At 34.2% G+C, this 17,738-nt stretch overlaps 1 protein-coding gene across 1 annotated transcript in view; it reads left to right on the forward strand.

Moving 5' to 3' along the window:
- Positions 1-17,738, forward strand: part of LOC124540327 — a 54,726-nt gene that overhangs the window by 16,986 nt on the left and 20,002 nt on the right. Inside the window, exons 2-6 of the mRNA XM_047117815.1 lie at positions 13,578-14,072; positions 14,833-14,918; positions 15,749-15,923; positions 16,550-16,695; positions 17,386-17,483. Coding sequence (XP_046973771.1) covers positions 13,578-14,072; positions 14,833-14,918; positions 15,749-15,923; positions 16,550-16,695; positions 17,386-17,483 — 1,000 coding nt within the window. The remainder of the gene's footprint in view (positions 1-13,577; positions 14,073-14,832; positions 14,919-15,748; positions 15,924-16,549; positions 16,696-17,385; positions 17,484-17,738) is intronic.

Genomic DNA, 17,738 nt, shown 5'->3' on the forward strand with positions numbered 1-17,738 from the left:
GCTTTGAGGAGAAGGTTAAGAGCATATACCACCACGCCACTACAGTGTAGTGGAATGTAGAAGTGGATGTGAATTCATGTGGCAGTATGTTATCTACATCAGAATGTTTTCCATCACCCTTGAGCTCTAGATGAATTATAAACACAAATTGAGCCCATACATCTTCAGTAGTAACTTAGGTTTGAATTTTTGCGCGAATGTGCATGCGTTTAAACCACTGTTCCATAATTAGACTTAAACCAACTAACTGTATATTGACTTTATTAACATAAGAATAATTAATATTGAATGCTTAAAAATGTATACAAATATGAATTAAAAGTAGTTACTATATAAATCTTGCCCGCGTGGAATTGTGGCAAGAATGCTAGCAGCATTTCCCCGTTGAATTGCAATTCCGATCCTCTGGGCAAAATTAGTATACCATCATTAGTATACCTAATATTTTAATAATCATAAGACTTAAACATAAAACGATTAACCCGCAAAATTCAGGAGACATACCACAACGAAAGCAATGCACTCGTTACCATAACTTCCTTAATCGATATAATATTCTGCAGAGCATCCATTAAATATATATCCTAAGCTCATTTTAATAAAACTCCTTGGCCCCCAGCCAACGCGACAGCTGTCACGGTTGATATTATAATAAAAAGACCGATCTAGCAAACGGCCGCTTCTTCTTTGTCAATAGATCAACTTCGAATGCACACAAGAAAAATATTCTGGAGTGGTGTTTTTTGAGACGCAAAGTTGTAAGCATACACATATGTATATGTGGCATATTATTTAGGACAAATAATCATAAATAACATAACCTTTTGATGTCCCGCTGGAGTTGAGATGGCCCAGTGGTTACAAAGCGTGCATCTTAACCGATGATTTCGGGTTCAAACCCAGGCAAACACCGCTATATATGTATGTGCTTAATTTGTGTTTAAAATTCATCTCGTGTCGGCGGTGAAGGAAAACATCGTGGGGAAACCTGCATGTGACTAATTTCATCGAAATTCTGTCACATGTGCATTCCACCATCCACCACCACCATGGAACAGCGTGATGGAATATGCTCCAAGCCTAAGGCAAAGGCCTCCTCTCCCACTAAGGAGAGGGCTCCTTAGTGGGAGAGGAGGCCTTAGCCTTAGGCTCTTACTGTACTGATGTCCCACTACTAGACCTCCTCTACCTCTATTAATGAGAAGGTTTATAGAGGTTTCCTCACGATATTTTTCCTGTCATCCTTCATCCTTCAAGTATTCCTTTTTTTTTGTTTTTCTTTCAGCTCATACATTGCTGCATAATCTTCAGTTCAATATAATATGAATTTTAGTATCAGAGTATTTTTAGTTTTATTTCAGATCATACATTGCTACATAACCTTCAATTAAATATACTATGAATTTTAGTATCAAAGTAATTTTCAATCACTAATATTAGCATTGCAAAATCAGCGTCAGATCAGGATGTAATTATATTGGCAACGGCTGAGTTGTCCTACTATATTTTACAATATAATTCGATATCATCATTGGATAAATGCTTTTAAAAAAGTATTACCTTTGTATTGTATTTCATTTTATATTTATTCTTGTTTGTAATATGTTTACACAAAAAATATTATTCTATACATCTCGTACATTAAACCGTTCGATAATTATATATCCCACAAATAAATGAGGTCTTGATACTTGGTATTTGTAAAATGAAACCAAAATCAAATATACTTTATTCAAGTTGGTTCTTAAAAGCACTTAGGAATCGCCATTTTAAAAGGTAAATTTAATGGATAGCTACTAACGGTTCGGAAAGTAGATTCTACCGAAGAGAACTGATGGTGAAGTATTTTTTTTATCAATTAAGCTGACTGTACTGTCTTGAAACGTCAGCAGTTCTGACACCAACACCGCTGACCATAGCATATGCTATCTGATGTTAAGATACCATAATTGTAAAAGTGTTTCTATTACATCGTCTATAGAAGCGAGAAAAATATAAATGTCTACATATGCGAGGTCATCACGGCTGAAATTTGACAGGAAAAAAATATATACAAACATGAATGTCAGCAAGAATGAACTACACTGATCGCTCTCACCATACTGACCCAGAAGATGGCTCTTCAAGCCTCGTTTAAAATACTGTATTCATAAAGCAGGATTCAATTTAAATGTCATTGAAAGATGTCATAATTATGAATTTCACGGTGTATATTTATACAATATAAGCTTATATATAATCAAAGATATATACTAGCTCTAAAAGTCTTGTATACATATATTTTTATTGTATTTTGAAACATTACGTTGTAGTACTCTACCCCAAAAAATATATGTAGTAAAGAAGAAGCAGTGTTCTGGTAGGCTCTGCTGGTAGGGGTTTTGAGGTATGTCTCGTAATTCCCTCCCCCTATCTCAAAATGGCAACAATCAAATCTACAACTGACATCAGCCTTCAACCAAGCTATGTAGGTTTCAATCTCTGGTACAGATGAATGAAAAGCGGGCCCCTGGGACGTAGCCCGGGGCATCTTATTTATTCATTGCGATTTCAAGCGAGATGCACGCGACGTGTCGATTTGAAGCTCGAATAAATTTTTTTTTTGGAACGAATTTACTAACGAAAGCCTGACTTTATACATTTTTATTTTTATTATCAAAAAAATATATGCGTACATTTTTTTATAGTTTTAATTGCTATACAATATGAAAAATGTAATATAATCATAGGATAATTTATCAATATCTTTCTTATTTCGATTGCAATTATACTATATGTATATTTGTAATCGAATCTCGATCGAATCGAAGTAAGAAAGTTATTGTCATTTCGTTTATGTTTTACTTATTTTTATATTTTTGTAACTTCCTTTTAAAACTTCCTTATATGTTAATTGATTCGGTTATTTTATTTTAGGCGTTTGACGTTCTGCTTGGTTACATTTAAATTTGAAGAAAAAGTAGTCGGTTTTTGTGTCAATAAAAAAAAGTAACGTAACAGCCTGTAAATTTTTTAATTAAGGAGAGGGCTTGGAACATATTCTACCACGCTGTTCCAATGCGGGTTGGTGAAATGCATATGTGGCAGAATTTCAATGAAATAAGACACATGCGGATTTCCTCAAGATGTTTTCCTTGACTGCCGAACACGAGATGAATTATAAACACAAATTAAGCACATATATATAGTGGTGCTTACCTGAGTTTGAAATCATCGTTTAAGATGCATTCTAAGCACTGGGCCATCTCAGCTTTGTGTCAATTACTCCACTGTAGTCGCACATTTGGGCTTTTTTTCCAGTTATAAGTCCAAGTTCTGCATGCAACCTTATTAAGACCTCAAAAAATAATAGCATTACTTTATGCATACATTGAAGACTGTAATAGCTTGACCTGTTCTATGAATACTCTGCACTGCCTCTTATTCCATTACCTGTATTGTTATATTTTTGGTATCAGTCGTTTGTTCTTGTTTGAATCTCAAGATTTTCTTTGTTCGGACTTTTAATTAAATTTTTCTAAACATCTTTTGAGATCTACGTTACAACGCCGCAAGAACAGTCCCAAGGTTCTAGGTTGTATTCTAAGTTATACCAATGGTCAATTTTTATGTTCATTGAGTCAAAATAGTATTATTAAATATTGAAGAAGAGTAACTACTGAGATACGTGCCGGTTCTTCTCGGTAGAAGATAATTTCCAAACCGGTGGTAGCTTCACTTATTGTTAAATGACGACTCAAAAGTGCTTGTAAAAGTCTAGTTTGTTTTGATTTTGTTTAGTAAGAGGGAGGGCATCGGAAGATAGTATTTATAATGGCTTAACTAAATTAGCCCTTAATCTTGAAACTTTCTCCAACTTACCAAATATATCTGATCATGGAAATACCTGTAATTTAGTTTACACACATATATCTTGAAAGTCAAATCAAATAAAAATACTTTATTTAAGTAGGCCTTTACAAGCACTTTTGAATCGTCATTTAACAATTCAAAATCAAAATCAACTTTATTCAAGTGGGCTTTTACAAGCATTCTTGAATCGTCATTTAACAATTAAGTGAAACTACCCGGTTCGAAAACTAGACTCTACCGAGAAGAACCGGCAAGAAACTCAATAGTTACTCTTTTTTCTAAAAATATTATGTCTTCACTTTTTAGTTTAGTTCCTGCGCTCAACGAGCAAAGACGTGGGGAATTTACATTGAAATGCGACATGTTTGCGATCACGTTAGTACTGAACCCTTTGATGGAGAACGAGGTTCACACATGCGTGTAAAGTATCAACAAGCGCGTAAAACATCAACATTCACGCTGTTAATGTTAATGGGCATTTAAAACGCGAGTGTGGAGTTCGCATTATACATCGCAAAAAATATCACATCGGAAAATTGATATTTCATTGTGGTAATTTATATTTCAACCTATATCTGAATATAGAAGGCGTAGAACGTTAGTGATGAAAACAGTGTTCTTTATTTGAATTATCGATTTAAAAAACGAATCGTAAAAAACTCACATCACTAGCGAGACCGGTCTCTGGGGAGGTAGCACGGCTCACTAATGTATTCATTGCGCTGCCGCCGCCAGAAATGCTGCAATTAATATGTTACGGCTAAAGTACGGCTATACATCTGCTAAGCCGGCAAAAACTAGGGAATGTACGTACAAACCTGTAAACATAATTTGCAATAGTTAAGACTTAGCTAATGTTTTGGTTGTTTAATCGTATACCAAATAATCGTCAGGATATAAAATTCTGGTGCATCTCGTCAGCATAGCCTTCTCCTGTGAATTACATTAGATATCCACCAAATTCCACTGGAGGAGCTTTAATGAATACGCTTCAAATTTTCTCATGGGGGAAGAAAGCCAGCCCAGCAATGAGCTATTTAAGGGATGTCATTTGTTCAACTTTAGAAAAAAATTGAAATATTTTTCCGAATTGTTAATAAATTCAGGTAAAATTTTGGTAGTCTTTGTTCTATGTATTTTAATTATTTAAGGAAGCAATAATAATCCTCCAAACTCCATCAGAGAATCAACTAACTATTTTGGCACGGCTTATATGAATAACACAAAAGGGATGACGAGATTGGCGGACGAGCATATGGGCCACCTGATGGTATCACCATCACCCATAGACAATGACGCTGTAAGAAATATTAACTATTCCTTACATCGTCAATGCGCCACCAACCTTGGGAACAAAGATATTATGTCTCTTGTGTCTGTAGTTACACTGGCGCACTCACTCTTCAAAATGGAACACAACAATACTGCGTACTGTTGTTTAGCAGTAGAATATCTGATGAGTGGGTGGGGCCTACTCATACGGGCTTGCACAAAGTCCTACCACCAAATGCAATGCCTAGAATAAAAAAATACGAATATAATGTATGATCAAAGGTTTATCTTGCTACCCTATATCGCTTGTAACTTTTATTTTGTACACAAATAAATTTATTATCAAGAGATTTCCGTAAATATATGTCTGCTACAAAAATTCTCCTCACAATTTGAAGCTTACCCGATCACGCTGCGTGCGATTTCTTGGACGAAAATATTGGACATTTCTGTACGACACATACAGTAATACTTCCTGCATTTTTCTTCACCCTATAATACAAACTATCGGCAAAATATATGGGCTTATACCCATTGACATCAGTTTAGTAAGACATATTCCAAAATCAATCTATCAGCCCATTTCCGTCCAATGCTGGACATAGGCCTCTCCAATTGCACGCCACTGAGATCGTTCTTGGGCTACTCGCATCCAGCTCCTGCCAGAAATTGTAATCAAAATATTTTATATTCCTTTTTATACTTTCCGGGAAGGTATATGACTTAACTCCACCTGATGGTAACTGGAAGTGGAGTCCAAACACGAACACGACCAGTACAGTCAGCAAGAATGTGCTGCACTTGTGTAGTTCCAGTAGAAACATAAAGGCTTTAGAAACACAAATCATGACAGTCACCAACAACAACAACAACAGCCTGTAAATTCCCACTGCTGGGCTAAAGGCCTCCTCTCCCTTTGATGCTTGGAACACATTCCACCACGCTGTTCTAATTGGTGGAATACACATGTGGCAGAATTTCTATGAAATTTGTCACATGCAGGTTTCCTCGCGATGTTTTCCTTCACCGCTGAGTACGAGATGAATTATAAAGACAAATTAAGCACATGAATCAGCGGTGCTTGCCTGGGTTTGAACCCGCAATCATCGATTAAGATGCACGCGTTCTAACTACTGGGCCATCTCGACTCATGACAGTCACCGATTCGGAGAAAATATGTAAATATGTGTCACAAAGAGATAACGACAAGCAAATAAAAACATTCATAGTTAACGTCGATAAAACGTATAAAATCGTACGGAACCATTTAACTGTTCTATATATCATCAAAAGACCAACCCCTTTTTTCTAACTTATCATTGACACTTATATGTATATCAGACTGTATGTTTCGATACATTCGACCTTAGATTCACTAATTACTCAGTCGCAAAATGGTTTAACGTTCTTGAGTTTAATGACCTTGAAATAACACCTATACCAAACAGATTACTTCAGTATTAACAATGGGTACCCCCATATACTATTACGCGTAGACTCATGAAAAATAAAAAAAAAATAGAAACATGCAAGAAATTTTATGTACACTCCAAAAGATACCTTGGTTTTTGTAAAGGTTTTCACCCGTGGAAACGAAACCCCAAAAAAGACAAAAGAGTAAAGATATATGTACAATCAGCTCAACGAGGGTAACAAGTCCCAAGGGCTGTCTGTAGCTGCGTTAATTTATTCATAGCACGCTTCAACGCGTCCTGTGCCTCAAGTTATTTGACGACGCAAGTCGAAACCGCGGTAGGAATTGTGAAATTAAGGCGTGAGTTAATATTGTTAAGATGAACAATTATCTTAAATGGAATTGGTGGAAGATTCACGTTTCACGTCATCCCTGAAGCTACTTCGAGTTGACAAACTAACCTTGTACTACTTTTGATTGACATTTTAAAACTTTTGGCCATTGTTTCTCAACTATTGCTGCTATTGTTTGATATAAATTTCTATTGGTTTATTTTAAGCTTCAATGTATAAGTCCGTTCAAATAACTATATATATACATATAGTACGACACAACTTAGATGTAGCATCAGCACATTCAATAAAACCGATTGCTGCCGATTTATACAACCCATAAAAATAGCTCCCTATCATGCCATTAGACGCTATTCTTCGCTATAGATTATCGCGTCAGTTCAGCCCGAGAAAGCAAGTGCATGTAAATCGACGTGTCAAATTGACGATTATATTAGGTTATTACGAGTTATTACGTTTCTGTAAAGTTATGTAAGAAATAAATATTTGGGAATAGCATAGAATAATAGGAATAATGAATAAAATAAGTAATTGAAATTTGGGATAGCGTACTTAACTCGGATGTGATCGGTTTTACGAATTTTTCCGATGCTACATCTAAGTTGTGTCGTCTCCCTTGCCGAAGAGTATCACAGTAAATAACGAACGTCATCAGAGAATGGAACTCCAGCATAGCTCTCCAATATTGACAACAAAATTTTGTTGAAAAAAAATCTTTCTGAAGCTTAGCTTTAGTCAAATTAAACTCTTTTTTTGTATATGTATTTTTATTTTTTACTAAAAAAATTCTCTTGTTACATAAAATCTAAATTAAAAATTAGAACATCATCATTATCATTACCTAGTATTAAATGAATTCACTTACAACTATCTGTCCGTATGTATGCTTAGGTCTTTAAAATTTCACAACAAATTTTAATGCAGTTCTTTTAATAGTAAAATTACACAACGGATTTTGATGTGTTTTTTTTCTAATAGAAAGGCTGGTTTAAAAAGAAGGTTTATATGTATAATACATATAAACCGAGTGGTTAGAACGCGTGCATCTTAACCAATGATTTCGGGTTCATACTCAGTAGTTACTCTTTTCAACATTTAAAAAATGCAGTCATATTAGATAAATTTTTTTTGACGACCTCCATGATCGAGTGGTGAGTATACCGGTTTTCATGGGTACGCCACTCCGAGGTCCTGGGTTCGATTCCCGGCTGTATTGATGTAGATTATCATTAGTTTTCTATGTTGTATTGGGTCTGGGTGTTTGTGGTACCGTCGTTACTTCTGATTTTCCATAACACAAGTGCTTTAGCTACTTACATTGGGATCAGAAAAAAAAGCACCAATTTCTATGGGCGGTTCTGAGCACTAATGACACGCCTGTTCGCCTATGTTGTTGTATGTTGTAAATACAATTATACATGTATGTATCCTGCCTGGAAGTCAACAGGTATTAATTCCAAGTTTTTTTATCATCTACAAAAACTTGTAACGAATAATATGCCTTTTTTTACCAATTTTTTTTTTTTTTATAAACGATTTGAATTTACGAAATGATAAAGTAAAAAATGTCTGATGTGTCCATCTCTCTCTGACATCGTTTTATTATCTATCTTCCATCACTCTCTATTACATTTGTGTGCGTGACACGTACATATACTTTGTTTCTTCCGTTTGAAGTGTGTGTTGACTGAAAATATTCCTTACACGAACGAAACTTTGTTCTTTTGTTTAATAATTGTTAACTGTTTAATAAACACCAACTCTAATGTTTCCCATTTACTGGACTTTAAATAAAAAAAATCCTACGCTCTATTTAAATATAGTATTACTTTGTATGTGTGAGCTGAGATGACCCAGTGGTTATAACGCGTGCATCTTAACCGATGATTGCGGGCTTAAATCCAGGCAAGCACCACTGAATAATCATGTGCTTAGTTTATTGTCATTCATCTCGTGCTCGCCGGTGAAGGAAATCTACGTGTGTAGTTTCAACAAAATTTTGACACAAAAATATCCACCAACCCGCATTAGAACATCGTGGTGGAATATTTTCCAAACCTTCTCCTCAAAGGGAGAGGACGCCTTAGCCCAGCAGTGGGAATATTACAGGCTGTTGTTGTTGTTGTTGTAATTGTGTATTTATTATAAATTCGAATAGTTTTCTCTCACAACAGATACTTCACTACACAGTAACCAGCTCTAAAAACAATCTAGTTCTAAACTATTTAACACTTACTGCATAGTAATATATTATTCCGATTAAATCTTCCACTTGCACTAACGTTATTTATCGGAAAATACTCGACATGCTTATAAAATTATTACGGACTTTAAACGTTCAGTAATAATTTAAAAACAAATTCATTTACTCTTTATGGAAGCAATATATCTATTTAATGATTTTTAAATTAAACTCTACCGCCATTTTGGTGAAAAAACATTACAATCTATTTTCCTGAGAAGAATCGGCGAAAGAAATTTTTATCAATTTATTATTTACAAATATTCAATTTGAAAATAGAATAGCCAGGATACGATTGTTGTTTTCTCAAAGTGTACTATCAACCTAACAATAAACTCATTAATTGTAAACCTTTCGCACAAGCGTTATTTTGATTTTTTTTATTTCTCTAGCGTTGACATTTAGAATTATGAAATAAGTTGTTGAAACCTTACAATTTATTATCTCGTAATTAACATTAAAAAAAATTAATTATCAGAAGGTAATGTTCCTTTTTTGAGGTAAGATTTTGGAGGTTATACCAACAGGCTGCTCGTATTGGTGGATACACATATAGCAGATTTTCCTCGCAAGTTTCCTCGCGAAGTTTTCCTTCACCAAATGCGAAATTAATAAAGTGAAAATTTTGAGTTTGTCTGGACTTGAATCTCCAATCTTCGTAAAGAATTCACGTATCCTTATAACCACTGAACATTGAACCATCTCGAGGTTTTATGGCACCATTTATTTTGAATAGACATTGTCTTGCGCCTATAATAACACTCAATAACATTCAAACTAGTGGTGCAGTTTTAGGAGAAAAATCCGATAAAATAAAACTCACCTTAGAACACGATCGTGAAATGTCAGAAAATGACTACAATGATCATAACATTAAAAAGATACACGCTCGGATTGTAAAATAAAAGCCAGATGGAGCGCAAGATACATATTGAACAACAGCAGTGAATACAAATGTAGTGAGAATTGCCGCGCATCATAAATGCTGTTACTTTAACCATTAAATGACGAATTAACAATAATTTGACAATCTCGAGTCGAGTGGTGTGTACACCGGTTTTCAAGGGTACGCCACTCCGGGGTCCCGGGCTCGATTCCCAACCGACTCGATGTAGATTATCGTTAGTTTTCTATGTTGTCTTGTGTGTTTATGGTACCGTTACTTCTGATTTTCCTTGTTACTTCTGATTGGGATCAGAGTAATGTATGTGATGTTGTCTCATGTTTATTTATTTATTAAAAAATCTATTCTTTCATCTTGTGACTTGAAATGGCAGCAGATACCTTTTAGGTCCAAGCATCTGCTATGTATTTATTTATGGATATTCCTGCGAAGCCAGGTCGAGTGTATCCAGCTGTGCTCCGGACTTCTTACACGTTTGAATTTTACATAAAAGCTGTTGTAGGAGAGTTACTCCATATAACATCATCTGCCAGTGAAAGTCTCGTCAAAACCTGTCTAGTCGTTCCAGAGACTAGCCGGAACAAACAGACAGACAAACCGACAAAAATCACGTGTAGATAACTGATATAATAGTAGACTACAATAATATATATTTTTAATATTTTCGAAGACGTGCAAGGTTGTGGGCACAGCTAGTATCTATATAATTGTCTAGATTCCATTACTAGTCGATTACATCGCGTTGAAATTTTGTACAAATGATTTAATTATTAATTTAATGTCAATAAAATTAGCCAATCAAGAGTACGGAAGTTAAATTAATCCAGTGAGTGAGAACAGTATAATAATTCAGTGTTCACATCTGATACTAAAACACATTATCGAATAATATACCGTATTTATCAAGGTTATTCATTAAATTTTTTCAATAGGCGAAGTTAAAAAACAAGGTTAAAAATATTTTCGCTCCTCTTTTTAGACAGACTGGGTTAGATTTATTTATGTAAGCGTTTGACAAAACAGATATAGCCCAGGCAACGAAGGTCAAATTTCACGAAATAAAGTAATAAATACGAAAGTTTTGAAATTTGGTTACAATGTTATTTCTGGCTTATTAATGAACGGGTTAAAAGTCTTAAACAATTGAAGGTCCGGAATCGACGCCATCTTGGAAAAATGGTGCACTAGTATGGTTTTTGCCTAATAACTCCTCAATTATGATATTTATTGAAAAAATAGTTATTATAAAAGTTAGAGAACATTCAATTTCCTTCAAAAAAGTTTCAATATATTTTTTTGTAAAAGTTATAAAGAATAGGAATAATCTTCTAGCGATAAACTACATACATTTAGAACGTACACAGAAATAAACCTAACCCAAAATACTCTTGTTAGTGACATAGAATCTTTGGTGATATTTATAACAAATTTTGTCGGTCAGAAGAGTTGCTTTTTTTTGGTTGAGGAAATTACGAAGTCCAGAGCGAATGCTTTAGCATTTAACATTGACTATATCAAGTTCCAAATTTTCTCAATTGTTGTCAGTTTTTGGGAATGAGATGATCACCTCCAGGCTATTTCAAATAACAAGAATATGTTTATTGCTGTAAATTATAAATTGACATTATAAAAAAAAATCCCGCTGAGTTTCTTTCGACGGTTCTTCTCAGGTCTGAGGTATTGTATTCCGAACCGGTGGTAGATTTTCGACAATCAATAAGAAAGTGTAAACACTTCTATTTTGAATAAAGGTTTTTGACTTTGACTTTGAATGAGCACTAGGCTTTGTCGTCAAGGAAAGTTACCAGCCTAGATCTTCGTAACGATGTTTACCGTTCAAACGGGGTTATTGATACGATATGCGCCACCAACTTTGGAAACTAAGATGATGTATCCCTTGATCTTGTAGATATGAGCTGAGATGGTTAGAACGCGTGCATCTTAACCGATGATTGTGGGTTCAAACCCAGGCAAACACCACTATATATATGTGCTTAATTTGTATTTATAATTCTTCTGAGGCCGTGAAGGAAAACATCGTGAGAAAACCGGCTTGTGTCCAATTTCATCGAAATTCTGCCACATGTGCATTCCACCAACCGGCATTGGAGCATCGTGGTGGGCTTCAAACCCTCTCCTTAATGGAAGAGGAGGTCTTAACTCAGTAGTAGGAAATGTACAGGCTGTTACTTTTTTTTACTTGTAGATATGTATGTGTATCAAGTAAAATCAAATCGAGTTCAATTTCATATCATGAATGATTCCACCTATGATACACGCGGGATTTGCCCTTCTCAAATCGGGGTACTACACATGGTTCTAGTAACAAATTATATTTTACAGCATTACCGGTTCCGAATCTAGATCCTTACGAAGAGATATGAAATTTCCGAAAAGATTTACTAGATATTGTTTCACAATCAGCATCAACAAATACGAATTAAGCCAAGTTCATAAAAACATAAATACATAATAAAAAGGTCCAAAATTGTTCTTGATTACGATGAAAATACGCAAAGGAATAATAGCCAGACGAATAATAATCAAAGGTCGATGACCTGTAGTGACAAAAATTCAATTCAGAAATCTGTTTCGTCCCTTACCATGGAAGAAAGCTTTCATTAGATAACGCGAAAGATCCTTTGTGTCACGTCCTCTTATATCAGATATAATTTATTACGGACGCCATTTGTTTCTCTCAAGGTCAAACTGGAGATCCTTGGATAAAGCCAGAAGCGGTTACAATTCCCTGTCATTTTTAACACATGACCTTAAAAGGTTGAAAAATAAAATGACGGCAATATTTTTCGGAGATTTTCTGGTAGATCTCACAGTAACTATATGTATTAGTTTAGAAGCAGGCTAGCTACTTAAATAGTACCCCCCCCTCCAATAAAACTTTACTCATATATAAAACTAAGGAGCTTGCTTAATCTAGCTAGATTGATTAGAAATAATCGTGTAGATTTCAATCTCCTAGTTATTTAGAAAGGTATGAGATATCACGCTTCGGCCCAAGAAGGGGTAGTAATAGGTATCTTATAAGAAGATAGAGTTAGGATTGGCACAAAATGTTTAAACCACTTGAACTAATCCTATTTTAATTATAATCGGATTATACTATACACGATACGGCAAGTCTTTTTTTATGGTATAAGTTGGAGGACGAGCATATGGGCCACTTGATGGTTAGTGGTCACCATCGCCCATAGACAATGACGCTGTAAGAAATATGAACTATTCCTTACATCGTCAATGTGCCCCCAACCTTGGGAACTAAGATGTTATGTCCCTTGTGCCTGTAGTTACACTGGCTCACTCACCCTTCAAACCTGAACACAACAATACTGAGTACTGTTATTTGGCGGTAGAATAACTGATGAGTGGGTGGTACTTACCCAGACAGGCTTGCACAAAGAGTCTTTTTATTTAACATAAAAAATGTGTTATTGGTGTAATATTTATTTTAATAAAATAACATACAAATATCTTAAGACTATAAAAATAATTAATACGAACATAATTTTCTTTTTGTTTCAGCTTGTTCCAAGTTTGGTGCGACATCGGAACAAACAGCTGATCATGATAACAGGCATAGGGTTATGCGCAACAAAATGGAACCAATACACGAACTAATAAAAAAAGCTGTTAATAATTTAGATCTTAATATGGAACCTAGGACCAATGATTATAATAATAATAATATTAAAATAAATAAAAATAATTACGATAATGCGAACGCACGTGATAGTATTAAGAAATTTGATGATATTTATACAGATAACGAAAATGTTTTTGAAAGGAATTTAAATATACATAGAGATTACGTAGATAAACTTAGATCGAAGAATTACGGGAGCGATTTTGTATCATTTTTTGTACCTAAAAGAAGAGTTAAAAGAGAAGATGAACCGGACCCTAGATGCGAGAAGTTTAATTATAATAGTAATGAACAGAAGTTCATACAACATCCCCATGGCGCTATTAAAAATAAATATTACTACAGCGATTTGAACTGTGTCACTGTCATAAGAGGTAAGTTAAACTTATATTATTTTATTTATTATCACAGCACCACCCACCTCATATTCTATGAGCTAACCTAACCTACACCGTTAGTTGCCTGGAAGAGATCGCTATGTAGCGATGAGGTCGCCAAAATTATACGCCTGTTCTATTAAGGCCAAATCTATATAGATTTTTTTTCATTTTTCTGTGTGGTCTTTACAATAAAGAATACAAACGAACAAATAAGTTTGATATAATTATTAAATCTAGAATTTGCACAGAGATCTAAAATAAATGATTTTTTTTTATTGTTATGGCTAACAGACAAAAATTACTTAACCACTAAACATAAAACTTAAAACAGAAGATACAGTGGGTTCAAAAGAAAAATTTAATACATAAATAAGAAGATTAATATTTAATCAGATGTGCTTCGTAATTCCACTCGCAATAAAATACTGATGACGTCACAAGTATCTTAAATAAAATTCATATGTATTTGAAAGTTTTTATTCTCGAAGGGAGAGGAGGTCTTAGCCCAATAGTGGGAAATTTACAGGCTGTTGTTGTTGTTGTATTTGTCGATATAATAATAAGAAAGCACAGAGAAAATTCTTGGTACAAAATTATATTATTTGATCTAAAGTGATAATTCGCAGAAATATGGGTTAAGATCATAAATTTCTATAGCCACTTGAGTTTCTAATTTAAAACATTTTACCTAAATTATTTATTTGATCGCTATAGTTAAGAACTTTTTGTATTAAATAATTTTCATTTATTTCAGGGCCTGAAGGGCACGTGGTTGAGCTGACATTTGTTGATCAGTTCCATATAGAATATCATCCGGATTGCAGCTATGATTATTTAGAAGTAAGTATAACCATAATTACATAGTATAAAACAAAGTCGCTTACTGCTGTCTGTTCCTATGTATGCTTGGATCTTTTATATTACGCGATGGATCTTGATGTTTTATTTAAGAGATAAAGTGATTTGAGATGAAGGTTTTTGTATATAATTCGTGGACAATATAGTAAAGAAACACTGATAATGTGTCCAAAACAAAACAAATTCTGTTGTATATTTGGTATAAGTATTGCACCCGTGCGAAGCTGGGGCAGAATTACGATTATTGTTTATGAAAACTTTTTTTAACAATAATTACGAATCTTTTGGAACAATAGCTACCTATTATTGCTAATTACATCTCCCATAAAGCTTTTGGTTGAAGTAACGACAAAAGCTCAAAGGTAAATGATCCTATTTACCCAGTAGGCTAGGGCCCAGTTAAGCGTAACACGATAGCCCCAAGAGGCTGGGCTGACCCTGCTACTTTTGTGAATACATCCCTAGGCGACTAAATATGCTAAGCACGCATCATGATCTGTTGCACTATCGATCTAAAAATGAGGAATATTTATAAATTCACCAATATTTTCACTAAATAACACGAAATAATTGCTAAAAGTTGCTAACTTTATGAGAAAGTTCTTTCTTTCATTGGTGATAAGAAAACTAATAACAGATGAAAATTTTAAATAGTTACTGTCAAATCATGACTCTTTAGAAGGCGAATTTCGTATCACCGATTAAAGTTAAGAAAATGATATATTTTTTTCAAAAAATTGGTACCCTAAGATTTGTTCACATAAACATATGTATATTCTGATATAACTCAATAACACATTTATTCAATTTAGATTCGAGATGGTCAAAGAGGTTACGCCAAGCTCCTAGGCAAAGTATGTGGAGAGGCGTTTCCTCGACAAATCATCACAACTGGGCCAAACGTATGGCTGAAGTTCCACTCTGATGACACAATAGAGTACGAAGGTTTTCAAATCAACGTCAGATTCATCCCCACGAGTAATAGTAGTAAGTATTGATATTACAAAATTTACTTGGTCATTGTTCTTTCTTTCAGGAATGATTAATATTTTTCCTACAAAATATATAAAAACAAAATACGATAAGCTATTATACATACATATTAAATATTATTGTTATCATATCATATTATGATGACTTATTAAGCCACATTGTTTATAAGGCAAAGGCTAAAATCTCTAAAGTTCTCTATTACAATTTTAGAACAGTCAAAATGGTTTGTGTTTATCTGTCAAGGAATTCTTAGCCTGAAAGTACTATCAACTTCTGAGTTTGAGAAGTTGACAGTACCTAGTTTCTTTACCGTGTCTCGCATAACACGTTACTACTTTTACCCCTGAAACCATTTCATTTATCTGATTTATCGTTTCAAATATAGCTTACGCTTGTTTTTGCGCACATACTTGTAGACTATAATCTGCGCAGGTGTTACCAGGAAAGCCACTATTATCATCATCATATGAGCTCTTAAAAACCACTCACCCTCTTCTTATTAAATTATTTTTAATTATTTTGCGAACTTGTCTGTGAATTAATTACCTTAGCTATAAATTAATTTATCGTATAAGCGAGGAGTTCTTACATTAAAAACATAATTTCCAATTAAATTGCAGTTAGTATACCGGAAAGCTGTAACATTGAACTAACTGGAACAAATGGGCATGTAGAATCGGAGAAGATAAACGAGGACTGCTTGGCAAAGAGTCTGAATCAGGCACTGGATGTTTTATGGACGATTAAAGTTGAAGAAGGTCATAAGGTAATTATAATTCAATTGTTCATAGGACTTATTATAACTGCATCGAATGAAGGGTAAATGAACCAGTGTAATTGCACAGACGTATCTCCCATTTGTACTCGAGGCAAAATATTTATAATATTCTGTTGAACAGAAATAAAATAACATTATGAAGTATGCGTTAGGTTGAGATATGTTTTAGTTAGCATTATTGCTTGTGAAATCTTTTGAAGTGAAGTTATTGTACTTTGATTCGATTTGCTCTTCAAATTAAATCTCGAAAATTCGTGAAGTAAGTATGTTTTTATTTAATATTATGGCGCTCAAAACGAGATCATTTAGATGATTGAATCATCAATCGTAAGCGAAACACATTTTAGTTTTTGGAAAAACTAAATACCGGGCTTAAGGCCTAATTGGATCCCCCCTAATCTATTCCCCATATCCGAAAAAAAAATTCCTCACATAGGCTTTGTACAAGCCCGTCTGGGTAGGTACCACCCACTCATCAGATATTCTACTCCTAAACAACAGTACTCAGGTTGAATGAGCCAGTGTAACTACATGCACAGAGGTCATAACATCTTAGTACTCCAGGTTGGTGGCGCATTGGCTATGAACGGTTGTTACCACTTACCATCAGCTCGACTCGGCTCGTCCGTCAACATATGCCATTATATAAATAAATACATATATTATATTTGATTGCAGATCTATTTGAACTTCACCACCTACGCCTTAACAAAACCGAACGAATGTGAAGAAAACTTTGTCCAAGTTTTCGGATATAAATTGGAATATGACGCAAGGTAAGAGTAATTTAAAAAATTCATACCTATACGGCCTTAGTATATCTATAATGTCTTTAACTCACACCTGATTAATTTTCACTTTTGATGGCATATTAATAAGAGAAAAATTCTCTATCGACATATGTACGCGTTTTTGGTGTCTTGATTAGTTTTGGAAATAATTTAATGGCATTATCATCGATAAGTTTAACAGATTTACATTTTTACCGCATTTTTTTGCTCATACGTAGATCATTATTGAATTTAGGTAGA

Source organism: Vanessa cardui, chromosome 24, assembly GCF_905220365.1.
Source record: "Vanessa cardui chromosome 24, ilVanCard2.1, whole genome shotgun sequence".
NCBI lineage: Eukaryota > Metazoa > Arthropoda > Insecta > Lepidoptera > Nymphalidae > Vanessa > Vanessa cardui.